The sequence below is a fragment of the Saimiri boliviensis genome, chromosome 5 (assembly GCF_048565385.1).
Source record: "Saimiri boliviensis isolate mSaiBol1 chromosome 5, mSaiBol1.pri, whole genome shotgun sequence".
NCBI lineage: Eukaryota > Metazoa > Chordata > Mammalia > Primates > Cebidae > Saimiri > Saimiri boliviensis.
The window spans coordinates 111,701,727-111,728,409 of record NC_133453.1 but is presented as its reverse complement, the minus strand read 5'-3'; the positions used below and the strand labels follow the sequence as shown (position 1 = coordinate 111,728,409).

The following is a 26,683-nucleotide window of genomic DNA, read 5'->3' as shown; positions in this document are numbered from 1 at the left end:
AAGGCAGTCCCTTTTAACATTACTAGTAATAAACCACATTGTATGTAAGCATTTTTTTTTTTTAATTTATGAGTCAAACATTTGCTCAGCCCCTGCTGTGATTGTCACACTCTGCTAGACGCTGGGGCACAACATCAAATGACACATGACCACTACTCTTACAGGTTCTGTAACCCATTGAAAGAGAATAGTATATGGATGATCCAACAATAGTATATGGATGATCCAAGAATAGTATATGGATGATCCAAGGATAGTATATGGATGATCCAAGAATAGTATATGGATGATCCAAGCTCAGTATACAGTGAGAGCAAGGAGGAAGGTCATAGAGATATGCAACTCAGAGGGCGATGTAAGAGGTGAGGGGCCACATTTTGAAAGGCATTACCTCTGCACTGTTTTTAAAAGAGGGAATGAAGTAAAATACATGGAAAACAAGACTGGGCCTGGTGGATCATGCCTATAATCCCAGCAGCCTGTGAGACTGAAGCTGGAGGATCGCTTGAGGCCAGGAGTTTGAGACCAGCCTGGACAATGAAGTGAGAGAAACCCTGTCTTTACAAAACATAAAATTAAAAAATTAACCAGGGTGCTGGCTCACACTGTATTCCCAGCTTTTCCAGAGGCTGAGGGGGGAGATCACTTGAGCCTGGGAGGTTGAGGCTGTGCAATGCGCCATGAGTTGTGATGGTGCCACTGAAGTCACAAAAGAGAGAGAGAGAGAGAGAGAGAGGAATGAAAAATCTGAGTGTCAAACATCAGTAACAGGGCACTGGTGTGTTAAGGCTTGAGGAATAAGTCAAGGATATAGAACAAGGGAAATGAATACACATAAAGTAAATCTAAGGAGGAGTTACTGATTCCTGCGAAGGGGTATGCAGAGCCAAACAAACTTTCCTCTCTGCTGCCTTTGTCTTTCCAGCCATCTACGAGCAATCCTGTGAGGTGTACAGGCACCAGGGGAACACAGCTGGCTTCTTCTACATTGACTCGGACGGCAGCGGGCCGCTGGGACCTCTGCGGGTGTACTGCAATATCACTGGTAAGGGTGCAGTATCCCCACTCACGCTTAGCCACCCCACTTCGTGGTGTGAAGCAAAAAGAAATTCACTGGAGGGGGATACCTATGCGAATAAAAATTTAAAAGATCAACTGGTCTCCTTTGGGGAGGAAATGGTATTCTGGTGAGTAATGCAAATTTGCAGCTAGGTTAATTTTCAGGAGAGAGAAGAAAGAAAACTTGTTAATGATCTTGATAATGTTTCACTGAAGCAAGAAAATTTTCAAAGATTTTCTTCAGGGGCTGCCAGGGGCATTTGCTCTCTTAAAACTCAAAAACAGAAAGAAAAGGTAAACAAACAAACAAACAAACAAAATTCAAAATCAATGGGAAGCCCCGATTCAGGAAGTTAAAAAGCTTGATTCTAGTCTGGCCAGAGAAATATGTGACCCCTAGGTGAATACTGTAGTCTCTCTGAGCTTCATCAGTGAAATAGGAATAATGGTGCCTACTCCTAGAGCACTGAGGATTCAATGTAATCATGTGTATTGGAGCAGCTAGCCAAGCTGGTTATTTTTAAATGCCTAACCAAAAAAGAAAACACAAACAAAAACAACAACAACAAAAAACAAGGTGAGCTTTTTCATTTTTCTATGGAAATCTCTTGATAGTTTACGGCTTTTTTCTCAAATGCAGAAGGACATAGTAAGAGGCAATCATTACACGGGCTTAGAAATGGCGTATGATCCTTAATTTACTTTGAAATATATTTCCACAAAACCAAATCTTGAGGTAATCATTATTTTAAAGTCCAGCTATGCGGCCGGATGGGGTGGCTCATGCCTGTAATTGCAGCACTTTCGGAGGCTGAGGCGGGTGGATCATGAGGTCAGAAGATCGAGACCATTCTGGCCCACATTGTGAAACCCTGTCTCTACTAAAAATATGAAAATTAGCTGAGTGTGGTGGTGCGAGACTGTAATCCCAGCTACTCTGGAGGCTGAGTCACAAGAATTCCTTGACTCCAAGAGGCAGAGGTGGCAGTGAGCTGAGATAGCGCCACTGCACTCCTGCCTGGTTACAGAGCAAGACTCCATCTCAACAACAACAAAAAAATGTTCAGCTTTTACAAGCACTCTTACCATTGTGAGAGTGGTTAATTGGCACACATGAATTTTTTTGTTTGCTCATTTGTTTCAAGCGCTGGTCTTCAGAGACGCCAGCTGCATCATGTAATGGAGCAGGAAGGCAGGAGCCTCTTTAGCCTCATTGAGTCCTTGGGCCTCAGGCTTTTCTATGACGAAGCAACCATAATTATGGAGTGCTTTCTGTAGCCAGATATTGTTTACAACAAAGAGGATATGAAAAATAAGACACAGTGGCTATTGTTCATGAGGCACTAAGTCAGGAACACTACCAGGAGATATCTCTAGCAGAAATGCAAGAAAACTCTTAAAAGGAATGGTGAGGAAGCCCAGTAGTTTGCCCATCTGGATGCAAAGTCCCATGTTCTTTGCATAGAAAATGCTAGTGACCTGGAATTGGGTGCCGTGTCCTTGCATTTCCGTAATACTTCATCTTTCCAAAATGGTCGTATGATAGCTGCTTTTCAAAAGCCCTATAAAATAATTTAAAAGTTCCTGTTGTCTTTTAATGGTTGTGGTAATCTGTAGTGTTCAACAACCTGGTCAAGGACTAGGCTTCTCAGTGGATCTTGGTTATTTTCAAAATGTAATTAACATATGGACTCCTGCTAAAAAGGCAGACTTCCCAGCCCCAGAAATTCCAATTCAGTACAAGCACTTTCACAGAGTTTTTCAAGTGATTCTCATGCAAATTGTCCCCAGCCCACTTTTCCCAAAAACAGAGAAAGTAATTTGGCTGCAAAATAAGGCAAAAGAGATAAATGCCCACTGCTGAGTGGCCAGGTGTGACTTGTAATAATAGGAGTGGGGTAATGGACAGCAATTACTGTGCTTCGACCCTCTCTGGGAATTGAGCTGGGAGTTTACAAATACCATCTCTTTTCATCCTCACAACAAAAATCGGAGGCAGACACTTTTTAATCTCCATCTAACATGGAAGGAAAGAGAATATGAGCATTTCATGATTGGCTCAAGGTAATAAATTTTGTGACTAACAGTCAAGGCTCGAGAAGCAGGCAGAACCTCCTGGTTTGGTAACAATTCGTATCACTAAAATGTTAATTGGATACTTTGTATTACATATGTTTTGCTTTTAAACAGTGTTTTTTTGTTTTGTTTTGTTTTGTTTTTTGTTTTTTTTTTTAGAAAAATTTGTAACAAAGTAATCAATGTTAATTGAAGAAATTTTGAGGGGAAAAAAACGTGTGAAGGAAATATTAAAGCCACCTGTAATCCACAATCTGGAGATTGCCATTGTTATTAAATTAGTAGAATTTCCTTGAGACATTTTAAAATGAATGTTTATGTGTTCTGAATTTATATGTTATATATATGTATACATACACACACAAATATACGTATATATTTGAATTATAAATATTAATTTTAACTTATGGTATGGATTTTCCCTATTAAAATATATTTTGAAATTAAAATATATTCATTAAATGTAGCTAAATGTTAAACTCTACAAAATAATGTAAGGACAAGGACATAGAAAGCCTGATTGACACATAGGTTTCATTTGCATGAAACCCTCTGCCTCACCATCCAACAGTCTTCTCTCAGGGTTTATGTTTGATCATTTGTCCAAGAATGGCTGAAGGTGGATGTGTATTTGTATTAATGTTTACTGTTTTGCTGTTGTGATCCTGAAGAAATCAAAGCCTCTGAATTGTGTCCTGAGTTGATCAACTTGATGTCTGTGGTGGGACATTTCTTTTGAATATGATTTTTTTGGGTAACATTCAGCTACAAAATGGATAAGTTTCTATTTTTGTTTTCTAAAATACTAACAAAAATAAAAACAGGCTGGGCATGGTGGTTCACACCTGTAATCTCAACACTTTGAAAGGTCAAGGCAGGAGGATCACTTGAGCAGGAGTTTGAGACCAGCCTGGCCAACATGGTGAAACCCTATATCTACTAAAAATACAAAAATTAGCCAGGCATGATGGCACATGTCTGTAGTCCCAGGTACTTAGGAGGCTGAGGCAGTAGAATCACATGATTCCAGGAGGCAGAGGTTGCAGTGAGCCAAGATTGTGCCATTGCACTCCAGCCTGGATGACAGAGTCTCACTCTGTCTCAAATAAATTAATAAAAATAAAATAAAAGCCAAGCTCTGTGTAGGTTGAACTATACTACTCTCATATTTAAATGGCAAACAATGTTCTGATACATACATGTAATGATGATCAAAGATGCTTCCTTCTATTTGAAAATTTTAAAAGTTGAATGTTTGTTAAATAGGAGTGATTTATGACACTATGAAAAATGTGACACAGTGGTACTGGGAAGAGAGTCAGGAAGAAAGAAGAGAAGAAACAGAAGAGGAAAGTTGTGCTGTCTTTAGCACTGGGATAATCCCAGAACGAGTGTCCAGAGCACCAGAAGGCAGGAAACCCAAGCTCTCTTTCTGCAGCCTGTGCCTGTCAGCTCAGCTAAGTGCCTGGGGCCCAGGCCCACGTATCTAAAATTGAAATCTGGGTCCTCTGGCTTCCACAGCCTTTCCTTATTTAGAATTCTCTGAGCTATTCTTTGAGGTTCCCGAACAAGAGATTTTTCTTCTAAGAAGTCTACAGATACTTGCAAATGGATGTCATGGGACTGAAAATGGGCAGGTTTCCATTGTAGAAAGCAATAATACATTGAATCCCAGCTGCCTCCTCTTACAGTGCACCCTGGGGAACCTTAGCTCCCCCTTCCTATAAGAAAGGTAGTGCCCAACCTGTCCTGGGAGATGCAAGTCTGTGCATGTCACTTGCACACAGGCCAGTTTTCAGGAGGGGAACTCCTCAAATGCTCATGCAGCAACCACCCCATTTCATGTAAAGAGGCATGATCGCTGAGAAGCGAAATTAACTTAAGGGAGGCGATTGAGCTTATTGATAAAGTGGGCTGAATCTGGACCTCCACACACTTTTGACAGAGTACCATTCTTGGAACTATGTTCTAAGTTGCTTCACCATAGGGCTAACAGATGGGAGATGGGGAGAGCACAATTTTTGGATGGAGAATTGAGTGAAGTAATGGATAAGAAAGTTAAAGAGTAAGTTTCCACGGGAACGCACACTTGCCAGACTTTTAACAGTCTTTTCAAGTGACACTCAATTAGGTTCAGCTCAACATAATTTTACTCAATATAAATTTGGGCATTGTGGGCACTGTAAAAGTGCTGTAGTTTTAATAGTGCGTCTATGTTAGTTCCCTAGGGCTCTGTTACAAACTACAGGCATAACTTGGTGATAACATAGGTTTTATTTCACACTGCTGCCATAAGATGAGTATCAAAATAAAGCAAGTTGCATGAATTTTCTGGCTTCCAAGTGTTACGACAAATGGGTCCTGATCCAGACCCCAAGAGAAAGTTCTTAGACTTACACAAGAAAGAATTTGGGGTGAGTCAGTGCGGTAACATTAAAGCAAGTTTATTAAGAAAGTAAAGGAATGAAGAATAGCTATTCCATAGGTGGAACAGTCCCAAGGGTTACTGGTTGGCCATTTTTATGGCTATTTCTTGATTATATGCTAAACAAGGTATGATTAATCGGGAATTTTACAAGAAAGTGGTAGGCAATTTCTGGAATTGAGGGTTTCTCCCCTTTTTAGACCATATATGGTAACTTCCTGATGTTACCATGACATTTTTAAACTGTCATCGATCTCGAGGGAGTGTCTCTTAGCATGCTAATGCATTACTATTAGTGTATAATGAGCAATGAGGAGGACCAGAGGTCAGTTTTGTGGCCATCTTGGGTTTGGTGGTATTTGGCCAGCTTCTTTACTCCATGCTGTTTTATCAGCAAGGTCTTTGTGACCTGTATCTTGTGCCAACCTCCTATCTCATCCTGTGACTATGAAGGCCTTAACCTCCTGAGAATGCTGAACCTCCTGAGAATGCAACCCAGTAGGTCTCAGCCTTCTTTTACCCACTCCCTATTCAAGACAGAGGCCAATAGTGAACAGGAGGACTCAAGAGTGGGCTTAAAATATTCTGGTTTAAATGCCTCTGACACAGTCCATATAAAAGTTATGTTTATACTATACTGTAAGCTATTCAGTAGCATTATGTAACAAAAAATCCACAAGTCTATGCCTTAATTAAAAAAATACTTCACTGCTAAAAAAAAAAAAATGCTAAAAACCTCTGAGTCTTCAGTGAATCTTAAGAGACCCAATCATCTTTGCTGGTAGAGCAAAAAGATGTTAATGGCTGCTGACTGATCAGGATGGTGGTTGCTGAAGGTTGGGGTGGCTGTGGCAATTTCTTAAAATAAGACAACAATAAAGAGTGTCACATAATTGGCTATTTCTTTTATGAAGGATTTCTCCATAGTGTGTAATTTTATTTGATAGCATTTCACCCACAGTAGAACTTCTTTCAAAATTGAAGTCAAGCATTCCAAATTCTTCTACTGTTTTAGCAACTAAGCTTGTGGAATATTCTAAATCCTTTGCTGTCATTTTAACCATGTTTGTAGCCTCTTCACCAAGAGTAGAGTCCATTGTAAGAAGCTACTTTATTTGTTCATCCATAAGAAGCAACTCCTCATCTGTTAATTTTTTATCATGAGTATATAGCAATTCGGTTACATCTTCAGATTCCACTTCTAATTCTAGTTTTCTTGCTGTTCCTGCCAAATGTTCAGTTGCTTCCTCCACTGAAGCAACAGACTCCTCAAAATCATCCATGTGCATTGGAATCCACCTTTTCCAAACTCCTGTTTGATAGTTTGGCCTCTCCCATAAGTCATGAATGGTCTTAATGAGATCTAGAATGGCAAACGCTTTCCAGAAGGTCTTCAATTTACTTTTCCCAGACACATCGGAAGAATCACTATCTATGGCATTGTAGACTTATGAACTGCATTGCTTAAGTAATAAGACTAACAAGTCAAAATTACTTTTTGATCCGTGGGCTGGAGAGTCAATGTTGTGATAACAGGCGTGAAAACAACATTAATTTCTTTGTAGATCTCCATCAGAGAGAGCTCTGGTGCTCTTGAGTGACCTGGCACATTGTCAATAAGCAGCAATATTTTAAAAGAAATTTTTTTTTTTTTTTTCAGGAGGACTCAATAGTGGGTTCAAAATATTCTGTATACCACGCTATCAATAAATGCGGTTCCATTCTGGCTGTGTTATTCCATTTATAGAGCACAGGCAGAGTAGATTTAACATAATTCTTATGGATCTAGGATTTTTAGAAGCAAATAAGCACGAGCACCTGCATTAGTTCCTAACAAGAGATATAGCCTATCCTTGGAAGCTTTAAGATAGGCATTGACTTCTCTTCTCTAGCTATGAAAGTTTTAGATGGCATCTATTTCTTAGTGTAGCTACTTTCATCAGTGATCTTTGTTACTCCTTCTGGGTAATTTACTGTAGCTTCTACATCAGCACTTGCTGCTTTACCTTACACTTTGATGTTATGAAGATGGCTTCTTTAATTAAACCTTACGAGCCAGTCTCTGCTAGCTTCAAACTTTTCTTCTGTGGTTTCCTCACCTCTCTCTGGATTCATAGAATTGAAGAAAGTTAGGGACTTGCTCTGGATGAGGATGGTTTAAGGGAATATTGTGGCTGGCTTGATCTTCTATTCAGACAGGTAAAGTTTTCTCCACATCACCAAGAAGACTGTTTTTTTTGTTTTGTTTTGTTTTGTTTTGTTTTGTTTTGTTTTGTTTTAATCATTCAGATATTCACTGAAGTAGCACTTTTAATTTTCTTCAAGAACTTTTCCTTTGCATTCACAACTTGGCTAACTGGCACAAGAGGCCTAGCTTTTGGCCTGTCTCCACTTTCAACACGCCTTCCTCATTAAGCTTAATTATTTCTAGTTTTTTATTTAAAATGAGAGATGTGCCTCTCTTCCTTTCACTTGAACTCTTACAGGTCATTGTAGGGTTACTAATTGGCTTAATTTTAATATTGTTCCAACTCTGGGAATAGGGAGGCCTAAGGAGAAAGAAAGAGAAAGAAATCGCTGGCCAGTAGAGCAGAGAGAACACACAATATTGATAAATTAAGTTCATTGCCTTATATGGCTGCAGTTTGTGATGCCCCAAAGCAATTACAAAAGTAACATTAGTGACCACTGATCACAGATCACCATGGTGGATGCAATAATAATAAACAAGTTTGAAATATTTCAGTGGTGGGATGGTGGCTCTAGCAAATGTGCAGGTTCTAGGGATATAATAATAATAGTAATAAACATATATTACCAAAATGTAACACAGAGACATGAAGTGAGCACATGCTATTGGAAAAATGGTACCAATAGAATTGCCCAACATAGGGCTACCACACACCTTCATTTTTTTTTAAAAATGAAATATCTGTGAAGTACAGTAAAGTTCAATAAAACAAGGTATGCTTGAACCAGAGATTAAGTGACTTATAAAACAGAGGTATATTAGCTCACAGTTCTACAGCCCAGAAGTCCAGAATCAAAGTGCCTGCAGCCCCACATTTCCTGTTAAACATGTGCAGTGAATCTCTCCTTGCCACTTCCTAGCTTTTGATGGTTCACTTAATCCTTGGCACTCCTTAGTTTGCCTTGCAACCTCAACACCGTAATCTCTGCCTTCTAGAGATTGCTACCTTGCCTTCATGTGATGCTGCCACATGGCCTTCTCCTCCCACATGCCTGTGTGCCTGTTTCTTCTCTTCTTACAAGGATATCCTTTGTACTGGATTAAGCCCACCCTAATGGAGTATGACTTCTTAGCTTGTTTATGTGTGTCACTTTTCAAAAGAGGACGTACATGAGGTCAAGAAACATATGAAAAAATGTTCATCATCACTGGTCATTAGAGAAACGCAAATCAAAACCACACTGAGATATCATCTCATGCCAGTTAGAACAGCGATCACTAAAAAATCTGGAGACAACAGATGCTGGAGAGGATGTGGAGAAATAGGAACACTCTTACACAGTTGGTGGGAGTGTAAATTAGTTCAACCATTGTGGAAGACAGTGTGGCGATTCCTCAAGGACCTAGAAATAGAAATTCCATTTGACCCAGCAATCCCATTACTGGGTATATATCCAAAGGATTATAAATAGTTCTACTATAAAGACACATGCGCACAAATGTTCATTGCAGCCATGTGTACAATAGCAAAGACCTGGAACCAACCCAAATGTCCATCAATGATAGATTGGACAAAGAAAATGTGGTACATATGCACCATGGAATATTAGGCAGCCATAAAAAACGATGAGTTTGTGTCCTTTGTAGGGACTTGGATGAATCTGGAAACCATCATTCTCAGCAAACCAAGAACAGAAAGCCAAACACCGTATGTTCTCACTCACAGGTGGGTGTTGAACAACGAGAACATGTGGACTCAGGGAGAGGAGCATCACACACAGGGGACAATTGGAGGGCTTAGGGGAAACACAGTGGGTGATGGGGAGGGAGGGGAGGGTGGGGAGGGATAACATGGGGAGAAATGCCAGGTATAGTATGCACCTAAAGAAAAATAAATAAATAAATAAATAAATAAGAAATAGCCAACTTGTTCATATCTGTAAAAAAAAAAAAAAAAAAAAGAAAAGAAAAAAAAAACTCTTTCCAAATAGGTTACGTTCATAAGTATTGAGGGTTTTGACTTTAATATATCTTTCTGGTGACAAAATTCAACCCTTAATAGTATTATTTATTTATTTATTTATTTATTCATTCATTTGAGACAGAGTCTCACTCCATCACCAGGCTCCAGGCTAGAGTGCAGTGGCACAAACTCAGCTCACTGCAACCTCCGCCTCCCGGATTCAAGCAATTCTGCCTCAGCCTCATGAGTAGCTGGGATTACAGGTGCATGCCACCACACCACGCTAATTTTTTTGTATTTTTAGTAGAGACGGGGTTTCACGATGTTGGCTGGGATGATCTCAATCTCTTGACCTCATGATCTGCCCGCCTCAGCCTCCCAAAGTGCTGGGATTACAGGCGTGAGCCACCACGCCAGGCCTAGTATTATTTCGGTCTTCTTCACAGACTAATCAAGGAGACAACACAGCAGCAAAGTATAAGGACAACAGCAAGGTGTGTATAGTGCATGTTGGGAGCTCAGAGGAGGGACCCTAACCTAGCGTGGTGTGCAGTGGAGGGTGACTGGGCAACAGATAGTGCCTCTGAAACTTGGATGGGAGTAGGAGCTGGTCAACAGAAGAGCTGCAGGAATGCATTTCTAAGAAGAGATAATGAAGGGCAGGAGCAAAGGCCGAGCATCCCTAGCACCTGTGCATTGTGTAGATGCCACAAACCCACTGACCTGACTCAGGAGGTTAGAACCCAGAAAATCTCATGGAAGCTGTGAATGAATAGAAGAGAAAGGATCAAACTGACTTGAGCAGCCAGGAAGCAAAGGATGTTGAAGCTCTGTAACATGAACTAGAGTTCCTAGCACAAACATCTGCTGTCTCTGTTACAGCAGAACGGAAAAGGAGGAACGGCTTTGTTATAGATGGTTCTTGAGTATGTGAGACTATTTACCTGGCCCTGGAAAAAAAAAGAGGAGCAACAGTCTAAGAGCCAGCAACAAGTTCTCTTCCTCACAGCATGCATAACCTTAGCCCTGACCCCATATCCTGAGGACAGTGGATCTCTCAGATGGCTTGCCCAAATTAGGAACTGTTCATAAAGGTGTGAGTATATAAAAGGGATTAATACTGCAGGGACTGTAGCACAGAAACACTAACAGAGAGGGGAATATGGCTCGTGTTCAGAAGCTGTGCCTCGGAAGATCTGTGGCCTCCTGAGTGGGAAGCAGCCAGCTCAATCCAATAACCACTTTGACCTCAGTCTCTCATTGCTCCTTGTAGATTCCTTTCTTATGCTCACCATTGATGAAAACCAACTAGAATCAAGAATGCAAGAGTGCTTATTGATAGAATGCTTTTAGTCAGTCTTCCTGGGCAAAGAGAAGGCTGGGGTTGTGTGGAAACTGGAACTGGTGGGGTACGTAGAAGATATTCATACTGACCCACTTAAAGGACTGTCCAAAAAGGTCTGGGAAGATGATTAAAATTCATAAGAATTAAGGATGGTGATGAGGGAAGAGGCTGTAAGTGGAATTCACAAACCATGCAAATAAAGGAAGCACAGACTTGTTGAATCAGTTTCAACCTGTACAAGAAAAGACCACTTTTTATAGGTTAAATGGCACTAAGGTTAGAATGAATTTAAGAAATACACACTGAATAAGAGATTTAGAAAATGACCTACCCCAAGATTTAAGATAGGCACTCACTTATAAAGAATTTAGAACAATTAAACAGCTAAGGGAAACTGTGGCATGCTAAAATGTAATGTTTTGTCAAAAGGTAGGTCTGGGCTTCATACCTCCATCTGATGATACAAATCTAGAATAGATGCAGAGCATTTCAGCCAATGATGCAGGAATTTGTGGTCATCTTTGCTGCACCGATGTAATTGGGCAGGTGGGGAAAGATGCATTTGAGACAACCAGGAGTTTACTGGGACTACTATTTGGGTTGCTGGGTGAAAACGCACATAAGGTGATCATGCAGAATGGGTGAGATGTCATCAGGGAGCAAAGAAGTTCTTGGCACTGGGTCCCATGTAAAATAAAAGGTGAAAGAGCAGGTCTCAGTAACTAATTGAAATCCATGAACACCTGGGGTGGCTGTATGGGAAACTTGGATTGATAAAACAAAAGAATCAGCTTCTAAGGTGTGACTATCTACCTGCCTTTGGGGTGATGGTTAATTTTATGTATGAATTTGGCTGGGGCATGGTACCTAATATTTGGTCAAACACTATTCTGCATGTTTCCAGTAAAAGTGTTTTTAGATGTGAATCATATTTAAATCCGTGGACTTAGAGCAAAGCAGATTGCCTTCCATAATGGGGATGGACCTCATCCAATCAACTGAAGACCTTAATAGAACAAATACTAACCTCTTCCAAATGAGGAGGAATTCTGAAAACAGATGTCTCTGGTCTGGAACTGCAGCTATTTCCTGGGTCTCTTGTTTGCCAGCTTCCCCTGCAGATTTTGGACATACTAAGGCTTCTTAATACAATTTCTTGAAATCTCTCTCTCTCTCTCTTTCTCATATATGTGAGAAATACCATATATATGATACACACACACACACACACACACACACACACACACACACACACTCACTCACAATTTATCCAGTCAGATCTGTTTCTGGACAACCCTGACTCATTCATTCATTTGGGTGCCCTCAGGATAGGTTGAATGTGCCTACTCTGTGCTCTGCTCATGACATTGATCACATTGCATTATAATGCAGTGTTTACCTGAGTGTCCCAACAAGGCTGTGAGAGCTCCTTGTTGGAAAATAAGAAACGGTGTGATGAATCTTTGGATCTACTTTTATACACACTTGAATGAGTCTAGCGTAAACTGGACTTTGATAAATCACTGCCAAATTGAAGACTAATTTCTACCTTTTCCCCCTTTTTTTCTTTTCTGTTCCCATAATTTATTTTTGACTCAATCCCTGTTTCATCAAATCAATAACAGTCTGGGACTGTGGAAACAGCCTCAGTGTTTAATCTTGACTGAGCTTTGGTCATTCCTACTCTTTGCAATGTCTTCTGTAAGTCTGAGAGTACACAGCGCCCATCTGTTCCTCACTGCCTTCATGACTGTTTGTTGTTGCCCAACCTCTCCAAGTTGCTGTTTTCTTCAAATATAGAAGTTACTAATGGACAGAAGTCTGATTTGGAGTCACACTGGAGTTTAAATTCTAGCACATTATAGCTGTACGACCTTGGATAAATCATCTAACATTTCTAGATCTTGATTTTCTTGTCAGTAAAGTGGAGATGATTAAAAAAAAATTGGTGACTTGCAAAATTGCGAGAATTAGCATATATAGGCAGAGTTTCTAGCCTCAAAAAGTAGATGGTCATGCAATAGGCTAATGTGTGATTATTAATTATATCTTCAGCCACTCTTGCAGTTTATATAGAATGGGTGATATCATATAGTCATTCTAGCCATGAAAGACAGCTATCACCTTTACCAGCAATAGGATCTTTACTTGTGTAGGCACCATGAGATTTCAGAGGCTCCTGGAGCCTAGAGAGAGCATTTCTGATGGGGCTTCTCCAACATTGATAAAACAGAATTATCAGGGTGAGGCACTGTGACAAGATTTTCCTTGAAACTTGACATTAAACTCATTCTATCCAGTTTGCATTGTGCCTTTTTTAATGTTAACAGGACAGGCTGTCAACATGTTAAAAGATATTTCCTAGCTGTATACTGTTTTCCTTTGTACAATATAATTGCACATGGATATGCATTGTCTGTCTAGAATCACTAGCAAAAACACATTTATTTCTTATCTTGATGGATACAATGCCAATTTCATGCATGTGGATCTGTAAGGCAATCGTCAGGAGTTAGAACGAATTTGCAAGGAACATTTAGTTAAATCTCTAAAGCAAAAACTTATTTTCCATTCTCAAACAGCTCATAATCCATTTTTAAACCAACTTACCAGTCTCCATATCTTGTCACTCTGGCTACCATGATGCTCTGTTTCTCACTTCTTTGGCAGGAGCCTCTGTTTTCATTAAAACTCATCAAAGCATGCATAATGGAGTAGGTAGAAAGCTGCAATTGAGGTCTCTCCAATATTTCTGCACATAATTGTGCGCTGTGATTGCAGTAATAGATTATCATCCCAGGTATTGACATAAAGAAAGAATTGTATCTATGTGGTTTGGCCTAAAATGTTAGCCTTGCTTCCTGAAGTTAGAGCGATGTCAGTGAATTGACCTGTGGGCTGCACCCGGGTCTGCCAGTGTAGGGGAAATGAGAGTCATCCATGATATAAAATGAGACCACTAGTTATGAAACATTTATTTCTCCCCAGCCTTCTTAGGATGTTGTTAATTTTGGCAGCTGTATTATGTAGCAAACAGGTAGAATTTAGTTGATTATGTGATTTGTATCTGTAATATAATTTGGTGCTGATATCTTCTTTCAGATTTCTGTTTAAATACATTCTACTTTCTTTTTTTTTCCTTCAACTTTTGTTTTAAGTTCAGTGTACATGTGCAGGACATGCAGGTTTTTACATAGGTAATCATGTGCCATGGTGGTTTGCTGCACAGATCAACCCATCACCTAGACATTAAGCCCAGCATCCATTAGCTATTCTTCCTGATGCTCTCCTACCCTAAACCCCCACCTTTGACAAGCTCTGGTGTGAGTTGCTCCCCACCTCCTATGTGTCCATGTGTTCTCATCATTCAGTTCTCACTTATAAGTGAGAACATGTGGTGTTTGGTTTTTCTGTTCCTATGCTAGTTTGCTGAGGATAATGGCTTCCAACTCCATCCATGTCCCTGCAAAGACATAATCTCATTTTTTATGGCTGCATAGTATTCCATGGTGTATATGAACCATATTTCCTTTATCTGGTTTATCATTGGTGGGCATTTAGGTTGATTCCATGTTTTTGCTAATGTGAATAGTAGTGCAGTGAACATATACATGCATGTATATTTATAATAGGATGATTTATATTTTGGGGGGTATATACCCAGTAATGGGATTGCTGGGTCACGTGGTATTTCTGCCTCTAGATCTTTGGGGAATTGCCACACTCTGTCTTCACAATGGTTGAACTAATTTACACTCCCACCAACAGTGTAAGTGCATTCCTTTTTCTCCACAACATCGTCAGCATCTGTTTTATTTTTTTTCTCTTTGTTGCATTTTAATTGCAGCCATCCTGAATGTGTCTGATGATATCTCATTGGAAAACAGTCTACTTTCAAAACACACACACACTCATACACACATACACAGAAGTATCAACTTCCATTGACCGACTTCAGGCTTGTACAAAAGTAAGCTGAGTTCAAGTTCTGAAGTTTGCTTTTTCATCACAAGTTAGGTAATCATCATTGCAAAATATTGTTGACATAAAGTTGTCATTTGATTACAGACTGTAAAAAAGTGTGCAAATTATCTGCAGGGTACCAAGCTAGTACAACATGCATTATTGTGAAGTAGCTTATTGTGGAATAATCTTCATTTTACAAGTACAGGAATGAGGCTAGTAAGTGGTAGAAACAGGATACCAACTACAGGGGTCCAGAGCTGAAGCTTCTGCCCTGTATGTTGTGTTTTTTATCAAAGAGTAGTAAGGGATGGGAGGCAACATTTCCTCTATTACTTTGAATCTATATGCCTTGGTTATCTGTTCTGGCCTAGCACTGACAAGCCACTGAGGATATGGAAATGATTATGATACCATCCTGCAACTTCACAGAGTTTATAATCTCATGTCCTTGTGGAAAAAAATGCCCAACTATTCAGCTTTCCCTATCATGATTCATAATTCACACAACAGCTAGATTGATCTTCTAAAAACAGAGGGATGGCCATGTCCCCCCATCCCTTCCACCTATCCCTGAATAAATTCCCATCTCCTACCCATGGCTTACAATTTTTGAAGGGCATGGTTGTGAGTATTTGTAAGTTTATATGCATCAATTAAAACTTTTAGAACAGTGCCCATAATCATTACACCTTCTGAATTACTATATTATTGTCTAATTACTTTGTGGGGGCATGAGTAAAAGCCTCCATCTTTATACTTGGTTTCTCTGTCTGTAAATGAAGAGTGATGATGACAGCATTTTATGGTTGTCATGTAGTCAATTGAATGAGTGAATATGTAAACAATGTCAGAAAGTGACAGTCACAGAGAATGTGGGAAAGAACGCCTGGATTTTTCTTCTTATCTTCTTTTGCCTTCCCTTGGACACACATCCACTGTCTTTATAGACAGCAAGTTTAGTTCATCCTAGGGAGGAGCTCACAAGCTGAGTCCCCTAGTGGCACAAGCATCATTTCCTAGTTGAGACCCACTCATGGGTGACATATGTGCTTTGGCTCACTGGAAGTGTAATCAGTTGGAATAATACTTGTATTGTTGCTTATATTTCAGAGGGACAATTTGCTTTCTGTAAATGAAGCTTTTCCAGAGGACTATTTTAGGCTGAAGAATAGTAATTTAACAGTTTAGAGGAGGGAACTTTTACTTAAGCAACTCTCTTTAATGGATTTATGACATCAACAAAAGTGTGGTGACCACACAGGTCTTCCAGAAAGCTGGTCTCTTAGGCGAAGCTCTGGAGCTGCTCTGTGTGTGCTGAAGGGCTAAGCTTTAAAGTGGTCTCTCTGGGCTAGTGGCAGAAGGCATAATCTCCTGCTAAATTGGGCCATTAAACAAAACTACTAAGTCATAAAACTGTAGTATTACCCTGAAATTAAAGCATTGTCACCTTCCAATTGCCAAGAATTTTAACAGGCACTTAGAGAAATTTCTTTCACACACCCATTTAGCATAGCCAGTTGACTCTAGCCCACGTGGCTGGGAACAGGAGGCTCAAGTGATTGCAATGTGATTTTAATTCATTTACTTGATCATTCATTCATCTATCCCTCCCTTTACTAACTCATTTGATGCTTTCTTGAATTCCTTTACTATCTTCTCATTTATGTATTCATTTGTTAATTCTCTCATCTATTTACTTTCTCATTTATTTTTTCAGGTGTTCAATTACTTACACATTATTCATTAATTCACTCACTGTCAATTATTCAGCTGGCAATTCAGAAATTAAGTAATTCAAATAGACTTTAGTGTATTGACTGAATTTGACATCAAGGTTACAAAATAAATAAATCTTCTCTTGTCCTCAAGGAACTCACAGTTAGGAGAAGAAGACAGACATTGTAAACAGATATTTTGCATAGTGTGGAAAATAGAATAGAAGCTGGTAGATGGTACAGAAATAGTACAAAGGAAATAGTGGTTGAAAGAAGGTGTATGAGGAGGCTGGGGGTGGTGGGCAGAGAAGATGTCCTTGAAGAGCTGCCATCTGAGCTGAATTTTATAGTAGAAGCAGCTAACATTTATCCAGCAGCTGCTCATATTAGGCACCATGCTAGGTATTTTATGTTCAAGATGTTATTTGATTTTCCCCCACAATCCATGTTACAGAGATAGGCACCATCTGAAGAGACTTAGCAACTAGCTCAAGGTCTCACAAGAGTAAATGGTCAAGCCAGGAGTAGAAGCTATGGGTGAAGTCCTGAGGCTGGGTTCCTAAGGGTGGGTGTCACAGTCTCTGAAACAAGGAAAGCCTCCTGTGTCCGAACAGATGTCCCCTCTGGCCTGCGTTGCCCTGTCTCTTGTTCACAGTTTGTTAACTCAATGCCATGATGGAAAGCTCCTCCAGGAAGTGACGTTGAAGTGTGAGGGCTCCACTATACCCACTTTACCTCCCCACCCATCACCTTCCTCATCTGTAATGTGGGGAAAATCATATCCACCTTTCCAGGTTATCCTGAATATCAGATGAAAATTATATAAAACCAAGGTTCACAAAGGTTAGTTTTCTAAAGCATGAGCTGGGATGAATGTTTTGATGCCATTTTCTAGGCCTATTCCCAGCAATTTTTATTCAGTAGGTGTAGAACAGTGAGCAGAAATAGCACGTTTGGCAAGCACCTGAAGATACTGGACCTTGGGACATAAGCTGATTAGCACAGTGCTCAGTACTTAATAACTCCCCATCCTTACTTATCTCCCCACTTATAAGGGGTGTTCTGACCAGGGCCTAGAAGAACTGCTCCTCTAGGCACTGAACACAGGGCTTATTCTGAATCCTTCATGATGGATCTTTCCATCTTTTATTACAGATAACTGGTGAGTCTCTTCTTTGGGTTCGTCAGAGGATTTGGAGAAATCTAGTCAATGAAGGTTCACTGAGGCACTGCTTGGGTGCTGTAAGCTGCTGGTCCCCATGCAAAGGACCTCTTACTGTAACAAGAAAATAAAGCCATCCAGCTCTTACAACAGTTTTACTTGGGCCATTTTATCTAATTCATACAACTATCCTGTAGCAACTTGACAATAATGGGATCCTGGTCAAGTTACTTAACTTCTATGAGGCTTGATTTCCTCATCTGTGTAATAGGAATGATCATGTATTCTTACCTCAATGAGTTGTACAAATTATGTGGAATTAAGTAAGCAAATGTACCTAATACACTTGGTACAATATCTGGCATTTCCTAAGACCTGCTGAAATAAAAATAATCACTCTCCAGGGCCAACATCATAGAATGATCTAGATGCTAAAGGAATTCAGAGATAGGAGTGGTTAAGGAAGTTTTATCGGAGACACTAGGCTTGGGTTTGACCTTGGAAGACAGGTATCCTGTGGTGTGTTAGTCCACTCTCACAATGCTATAAAAAATATACCTGGTGGGAAAGGTGCTGAGACGGCAGAATAGAAATAGTTCTAGCCTGCAGCTCCCATTGAGATGAGTGCAGAAGGTGGGTGGTTTCTGCATTTCCAACAGAGGTGCCCAGTTCATTTATTTGGGACTAACTAGGCAGTGGGCTCAACCTACAGAGAGTGAGAAGAAGCAGGGTGGGTCATCATTTCACTTGGGAGCGGCATTTAGTGTGGGTACCTCCCTTTCCCAGCCAGGGGAAATGGTGAGAGACTGTACAACCTGCCAGCGGTACTATGCTTTTCCTACAGAATTTTGCAATCCATGGGTCAGCCCTCGTGAGCCTACACTACCAGGGCTCTCAGTCTCAAGCACAAAACTGGGTGTCTGTTGAGGCAGGTACTAAGCTGCAAGAGTTTTTACATACTCCAGGGGTGCCTTGAACTCCAGTGAGAGAGGAGAACTGTCCACTCCCCTGGAAAGGAGTCTGTAGTCAGGGAGCCAAGTGGTCTCACTCAGCAGGTCCCGATTCCATGGGCCTAGCAAGCTAAGAACCACTGGCTTGAAATTCCTGCTGCCAACACAGCAGTCTGGAGTTGGCCTGCAACCACCAAGTTCTTGTGGGGAGAAGTAACCATCATTACTGTGGCTTTAATTTTCCCCTGACAGTGCTAAGGAGACTGGGAGGTTTGGACTGAGCAGAATTCAACACAGTGCAGCAAAACAGCTGTGGCAGATCGTAGCTAGATGGCTTCTTTAGATCCCTCCTCGCTGAGCAGTACCTCCCTATAGGAAATTCAACAGCTCCAGTTAGGGACTTACAGAGAGAACTCTCACCTTTCTGGAAACAGAGTACCTGCAGGGAGGGGAAGCCACCATCTCAGGTTCAGCAGATTTAATCTTTTGTGCTTGCCAGATATAAAAAGATCAGCTGATCTCAATGAGGGATATTTCCCCTAGCACAGCCCACCAGCTCTGCTAAAGGGCAGACTATCTTCTCAAGCAGGTCCCTAACCCCGTGCCTCCTAACTGGGTGAGACCTCCCAACAGGGGTCACTAGAAACCTCATACAGGAGAGTCCCAGCTCACATCAAGTCAGTGTCCTTCTAGGATGAAGCTTCTAGAGGAAGGAACAGGCAGCAATCTTTGCTATTCTGCAGCCTCTACTGATGATACCCAGGCAAAAAGGGTCTGGAGTGGATGCCCAGCAAACCACAGCAGACCTGCAGAAGAATAGCCTGTTAGAAGAAAAACAAACAGAAAGCAACAACATCAAACAATACCCCACAAAAACCCCAGCCAAAAGTCGCCACCCTCCAACATCAAAAGTAGATAAATCCACAGAGATGAGGAAAAATCAATGCAAAAACACTGAAAATCTCAAAAGTCAGAATGCCTCTTCTACAAATGATTACAACATGTCTCCAACAAGGGCATGGAATGAGGCAGAAGCTGAGATGGATGAACTGACAAAATAGACTTCAGAAAGTAGGTAATAATGAATCTCACTGAGCTAAAGGATTATGTTCTAAACCACTGCAAAGAAGCTAAGAACCATGATAAAAGATTACAGCAGCTGTTAACTAGAATATCCAGTTTAGAGAAGAACATAAATGACCTGATAGAGCTGAAAAACAGCACAAGATCTTCATGATGCAAACACAAGTATCAATAGCTGAGTCAACCAAGTGGAAGAGAAATGTCAGAGCTTAAGGACTACCTTGCTAAAATAAGGCAGGCAGACAACATTAGAGGGGAAAAAAATGAAAAGGAACAAACAAAACCTCTAGAACCATGGGACTATGTAAAAAGACTGAACCTACTACTGTTTGGAGTACCTGAAAGAGATGGGGAGAATGGAACCAAGTTGCAAATCATGCTTCAGGGTATCATCCAGGAGGACTTCCCAAACCTAGCAAGGCAGGCCAATACTCAAATTCAGAAAATCCAGAGAACGCTAGTAAGATTCTCCATGAAAAGATCTACCCCAAAACATAATCATCAGATTCTTCAAGGTTGAAATGAAGCAATATATATATATAAAGGGCAGCCGGAGAGAAAGGCCAGATCACATACAAAAGGAAGTGCATCAGACTGATGGTAGACCTCTTAGCAGAAACCCTTCAAGTCAGAAGAGACTGGGGACCAATATTCAACATTCTTAAAGAAAAGAAATTCCAACCCAGAATTTTATATCTGGCCAAACTAAGCTTTATAAGCAAAGAAAAAATAAAATCTTTTTCAGTCAGGCAAATGCTGAGGGATTTTTTTTCACCAGCAGGCCTGCCTTGTAGGTGATCCTGAAAAAAAGCACTAAATATGGATAGGAAAAACCATTACCAGCCACTATGAAAACACGCTGAAGTACACAGATCAACAACACTACAAAACAACTACAGTAACAAGTCTGCAGAATTAACCAGTTAGCATGATGATAACAGGGTCAAACTCACACATAACAATATTAACCTTACATGTAAATGGACTAAATATCCCAAATAAAAGACACAGAATGGAAAGCTGAATGCAAAGACAAGACCCATCAGTGCACCACATTCAAGAGATACATCTCATGTGCAAAGATGCACATAGGCTCAAAATAAAGGGATGGAGGAAAATTTACCAAGCAAGTAGAAAGCAGGAAAAAACAGGAGTAGCAATCCTAGTTTCTGACAAAATAGACTTTAAACCAACAAAAGTAAAAAAAAGACAAAGAAAGGCTTTACATCAGGCATCCCCAAACTACAGCCTGCTGGCCGCATGCAGCCCCCTGAGGCCATTTACCCGGCCCCCCTGCCGCGCTTCAGGAAGGGGCACCTCTTTCATTGGTGGTCAGTGAGAGGAGCACAGTATGTGGCAGCCCTCCAACGGTCTGAGGGACAGTGAACTGGCCCCCTGTGTAAAAAGTTTGGGACGCCTGCTTTACATAATGTTAAAGGGTTCAATTCAACAAGAAGAGCTATTTAAAATATGTATGCACCTTATGCAGGAACAACTAGATTCATAAAATAAGTTCTTAGAGACCCATAAAGAGACACAGACTCTCACACAGTGATAGTGGGAGACTTTAATGCCCTACTGTCAGTATTGGACAGATCACCATGACAAAAGATTAACAAAGATATTTAGGGCTTGAACTCAGCTCTAGACCAAGTGGACCTGATAGATATCTCTAGAACCTGCCACCCCAAAATAAAAGAATATACATTATTTCAGGCACCACAGAGAACTTACTCTAAAATGGATCACATAACTGAAAGTAAAACACTGGTCAGCAAATGCAAAAGAACTGAAATCACAACAATCTCTCAGATCACAGCGAGATTAAATTAGAACTCAAGGTTAAAAAGCCCACTCAAAACCACACAACTACATGGAAATTGAACAACCTGCTCCTGAATGACTCCTGGGTAAATAATGAAATTAAGCCAATGTCTGTCTTTGTTTTAGATGACATGATCCTATATCTAGAAAACCCTATCAGCTCAGCTCAAAAGCTTCTTAAGCAGATAAGCAGCTTCAGCAAAGTCTCAGGATACAAAATCAATGTGTGGAAATCACAAGCATTCCTATACACCACCAACAGACAAGCAGAGGGCCAAATCATGAATGAATTCCTACTCACAATTGCCACAAAGGGAATAAAATACATAGGAATACAGCTAACAAGGGAGGTAAAGGACCTCTTCAAGGAAACTAAAAACCACTGCTCAAGGAAATCATACAGGACACAAGCAGATGCAAAAACATTACATGCTCATGGATAAGAAGAATCATTATCATGAAAATAGCCACACTGCCCCAAGCAATTTATAGATTCAATGCTATTTCCATTAAACTACCCATGCCATTCTTCGCAAAATGAGAAAAAAAAGAACTATTTTAAATTTATATGGAACCAAAAAAAAGCTCACATAGCCAAGATAATATCAAGAAAAAGAACAAAGCAGGAGGTATCATGCTATCCAACTTCAAACTATACTACAAGGCTGTCATAAAGAAAACAGCATGGTACTGATACAAAAACAGGCACATAGACCAATGGAACAGAATAGAGAACTCAAAAATAAAACCATACATCTACAACCATCTCATCTGTAACAAACCTCACAAAAACAAGGAATGGGGAAAAGATTTCCTATTTAATAAATGGTGCAGGGAGAACTGGCTAGCAATATGCAGAAAATCAAAACTGGATCCCTTATCCTTTATACAAAAATAACTCAAGATGGATTAAAGACTTAAATGTATAACCCAAAGCTGTAAAAACCCTAGAATAAAATCTAGACAACACCATACAGTACATAGGATGGGCAAAGACTTCCTGACGAAATTGCCAAAAGCAATTACAATAAGAGCAAAAATTGACAAATGCGACACAATTAAACTAAAGAGTTTACCCAGCAAATGAAACTATCATCAGAGCAACAGAAAACCTACAGATTGGGAGAACCTTTTTGCAATCTATCCATCTGACAAAGGTCTAATATCCAGAAGCTACAAGGAACTTAAGCAAATTTACAAGAAAAAGAAAAGAAAACTTCATTAAAAAGTGAGCAAAGGATATTAACATAAACTTCTCAAAAAAAGGCACACATGCAGCCAAGAAACATGAAAAAACTCAACATCACTGATTATTAGAGAAATGCAAATCAAAAACACAATGAGATAGCATCTCACACTCATCAAAATGACCATTATTAAAAAGTCAGATGCTGATGAGGTTGCAGAGAATAGAAATGTTTTTACACTATTGGTGGGGATGTAAATTAGTTCAACCATTGTGGAAGACAGTGTGGCTATTCTTCTAACACTTAAAACTGGAAATACCATTTGACCCAGTAATCTCATTACTGGATATATATTCAATGGAAAATACATTGTTCTATTATAAAGATACATGCATGCATATGTTCATTGCAGTACTATTCACAATAGTAAAGACACTGTAATCAACCCAAATGCCCCTCAATAATATACTGGATAAAGAAAATATGGTACATATACACCATGGAAAACTATGCAGCAATAAAAAGAAATGAGATCATGTTTTTGCAGGGACATGGATGAAGCTGGAAGCCATTATCCTCAGCAAATTAATGCAGGAACAGAAAACCAAACACTGCATATTCTCAATTATAAGTGGAAGCTGAACAATGAGAACACATGGACATAGGGAGGGGAACACCACTTACTGGGGCCTGTTAGGGGATGGTGGAGCTGGGGAGAGCATTAGGGTAAGGAGCTAATTCATGCTGGGCTTAATACCTAGGGGATGGGTTGATAGGTGCAGCAAACCACCATGACACATGTTTATGTATATAACAAACCTGCATGTTCTGCACATCATGTATGCCATAACTTGAAAAGAAAAAAAAACAACAACAAAGTGTTTGTTAAAAAATATACTTGAGTATTTTTAATTTATAAAAAAAATTTTAAAAAATAATTTATTTAAAAAAGATGTTTAATTGGTTCATAATTCTGCAACTTGTACAGGGAGCATGATGCTTCTGGGGAGGCCTCAGAAAAGTTTTAGTCATGGTAGAAAGGGAAGGAGAAGCAGATATGTCTTACATGGCCAAAAGCAAGGGGAAGAGAGTCAGGTGGGGAGTTGCTACATACGTTTAAACAATCAGATCTCATGAGAGCTCTATCATGAGAACAGCACTAGAGGGATGGTGCTAAACACTTAAAAACCCACTACATAATCCAATCACTTCCCACTAGGCCCACTTCCAACACTGGGGTTTACAACTGAGCATGAAATCTGGGCAGGGACAGAGCCCCAAATCATATTATTCTGACTGTAGCTTCTCCCAATCTCATGTGCTTCTCATATTTCAAAATACAATCATGCCTACCCAACAGTCCCCCAAAATCTTGACTCATTTTATTGTTAACTCAAAAGGCCACAGTACAAAGTCTCATCTGAGACAAGGCAAGTCTCTTTCACCTATGAGCCTATAAAATGAAAAACAAATTAGTTACTCTCAAGATACAATGGGGCTATTGGCATTGGGTAAATACTCCCATTCCAAAAGTGAGTTGGCCAAAAGAGGGGTACAGGTGCCATGAAACTTAGCAGGGCAATAATTACATCTTAAAGTTCAAAATGATTTCATTTGACTCCATGTCTCACATCCAGAACACATTGGTGCAAGGGGCTAGCTCCAAAGGCCTTAGGAAGCTGTACCCCTTAGGCTTTGCAGGATACAGCCCCTGTGGCTGCTTTCACAGACTCACATTGCAAGCCTTCAGTGGATATATTACTTGGGGGTCTGGAGGATGGTGGCCTTCTTCTCACATGTCTACTAGTCAGTGCTCCAGTTAAGACTGTATGGAGCTCCAACCCCACATTTCCCCTCTACACTGCCCTAGTAGAGCTTTTCCATGAGGGCTCCACCCTCATAGCAGGTTTCTGCCTGGACATACAGGCTTTTTCAAAAATTTTTTGAAATATAGTTGGAGTCTCCCAAGCCTCAGTTCTTGCACTCTTTACACTCTCAGACTTAACACCACCTGGAAACCAAGGCTTATGGTTCACACCCTTTGAAGCAGCAGCTCAAGCTATATATGGGACTCTTTAAGCCACCCTTAAAGAGGTTGGCTAAAGAATTGGCTAAGATGCAGGGAGAAGCCTCTCGGCTGCAGATGGAAGTGGGGCCTTGGTCCCGACCCATGAAATCATTCTGTTCTCCTAGGTCTCTAGGCTTGTGATGACAGAGACTGCTATGGAAGTCTCTGAAATGCCTTTGAGGCCTCCCCATTGTCTTGGATATTAATATTATGCTTCTCTTTACTTATGCAAATTTCTGCAGCCAGCTTGGCTTCTTTCCCTGAAGGTGGGCTTTTCCTTTTTCCTGCATGGCCATGCTGAACATTTCTCAAATCTTTACACTCTGCTTTCCTTTTAAATAAAAGTTCTAGGTGCAGGTCATTTCCTTGCTTATGCATATGAGAATGTGCTGTTAGGAGCAAGCAGACCACATCTTGAAAGTTTTGCTGCTTAGAAATGTGTTTCACCAAATACTCTAAATCATCATTCTCAAGTTCAAAGTCCCACAGATCTCAAGAGCAGGAGCACAATGCTGCCAGGTTCTTTGCTAAAGCATAGTAAAAGTGACCTTTACTCTTCAGTTCTCTATAAGTTTCTACATATGATGCACATACATACACATATATATACATGGTATGTGTGTGTATATATATACGCACACACATATATAAGATTAAATATATATAAGCTTATACATACACACACACACACACACACACACACACACACACACATATATATATATATATATATATATATATAAATGAGACAAGATCTCACTTTGTCACCTAGGCTGGAATGCAGTGGCATGATTTTGGTTCACAGCAGCCTTGACCTCCTGGGTTCAAACAATCCTTCTGCCTCAGCCCCCCAAGTAGCTTGGACTACAGGCATGCACTACTATGCTTAATTTTTTTTTTGTATTGATATGGTTTCACTATGTTTCCCAGGCTGATCTCAAACTCCTGAGCTCAAGTGATTCATCAACCTAAGCTTCCCAAAGTCGTGCTAGGATTACAGGCATAAGCCACTGTACCCCACCTAATAAGTTTCATATCTCTATCTGAAACCTCATCAGTTCGGACATTATTGTTCATATCACTATCAACATTCTTGTCACAACAATTTAACAAGTCTCTAGAAAGTTTCAGACTTTCCCGCATCTTCCTGTCTTCTTCTGACACCTTCCAACTGTTCCAATATTTGTTGATTACCCAATTTCAAAGTTGCTTCCACATTTCCAGGCATCTTTAGAGCAATTCCTCACCCTTGGTATCAATTTTCTACATTAGTCCATTCCTGCCTTGCTCTAAAGAAATACTTGGGATGGAGTAATTTATAAAGAAAAGAGATGTAATTAGCTAACAGTTCTGGCTATACAGGAAGCATGTTGGCCTCTGGGGAGGCCTCAGGAAACTTTCAATCATAACAGAAAGTGAAGGAAAAAAGGCATGTCTTGCATGACTGGAGCAGGAAGAAGAGAAGTTGTAGGGAAATGCCACACATTTAAATAACCAGATCCCATGAGAATTCTATGATGAGAACAGCATTAGGAAGGTGAGTGCTAAACCAGTAGAAACTGCCCTATGATCCAATCACCTCCCACCAGGTTCCATCTCTAACACTGGGGATGACAATTGAACATGAGATTTGGGTAGGAATACAGAACAAAACCATATCACAAGGCTA

General features: G+C 40.2%; 1 protein-coding gene across 2 annotated transcripts in view; it reads left to right on the top strand.

Moving 5' to 3' along the window:
- Positions 1 to 26,683, top strand: part of CNTNAP5 (contactin associated protein family member 5) — an 891,734-nt gene that overhangs the window by 568,931 nt on the left and 296,120 nt on the right. For both annotated transcript variants that reach the window (XM_010342190.3, XM_074399829.1), the window contains exon 12: positions 926 to 1,045. In XM_010342190.3, coding sequence (XP_010340492.1) covers positions 926 to 1,045 — 120 coding nt within the window. The remainder of the gene's footprint in view (positions 1 to 925; positions 1,046 to 26,683) is intronic.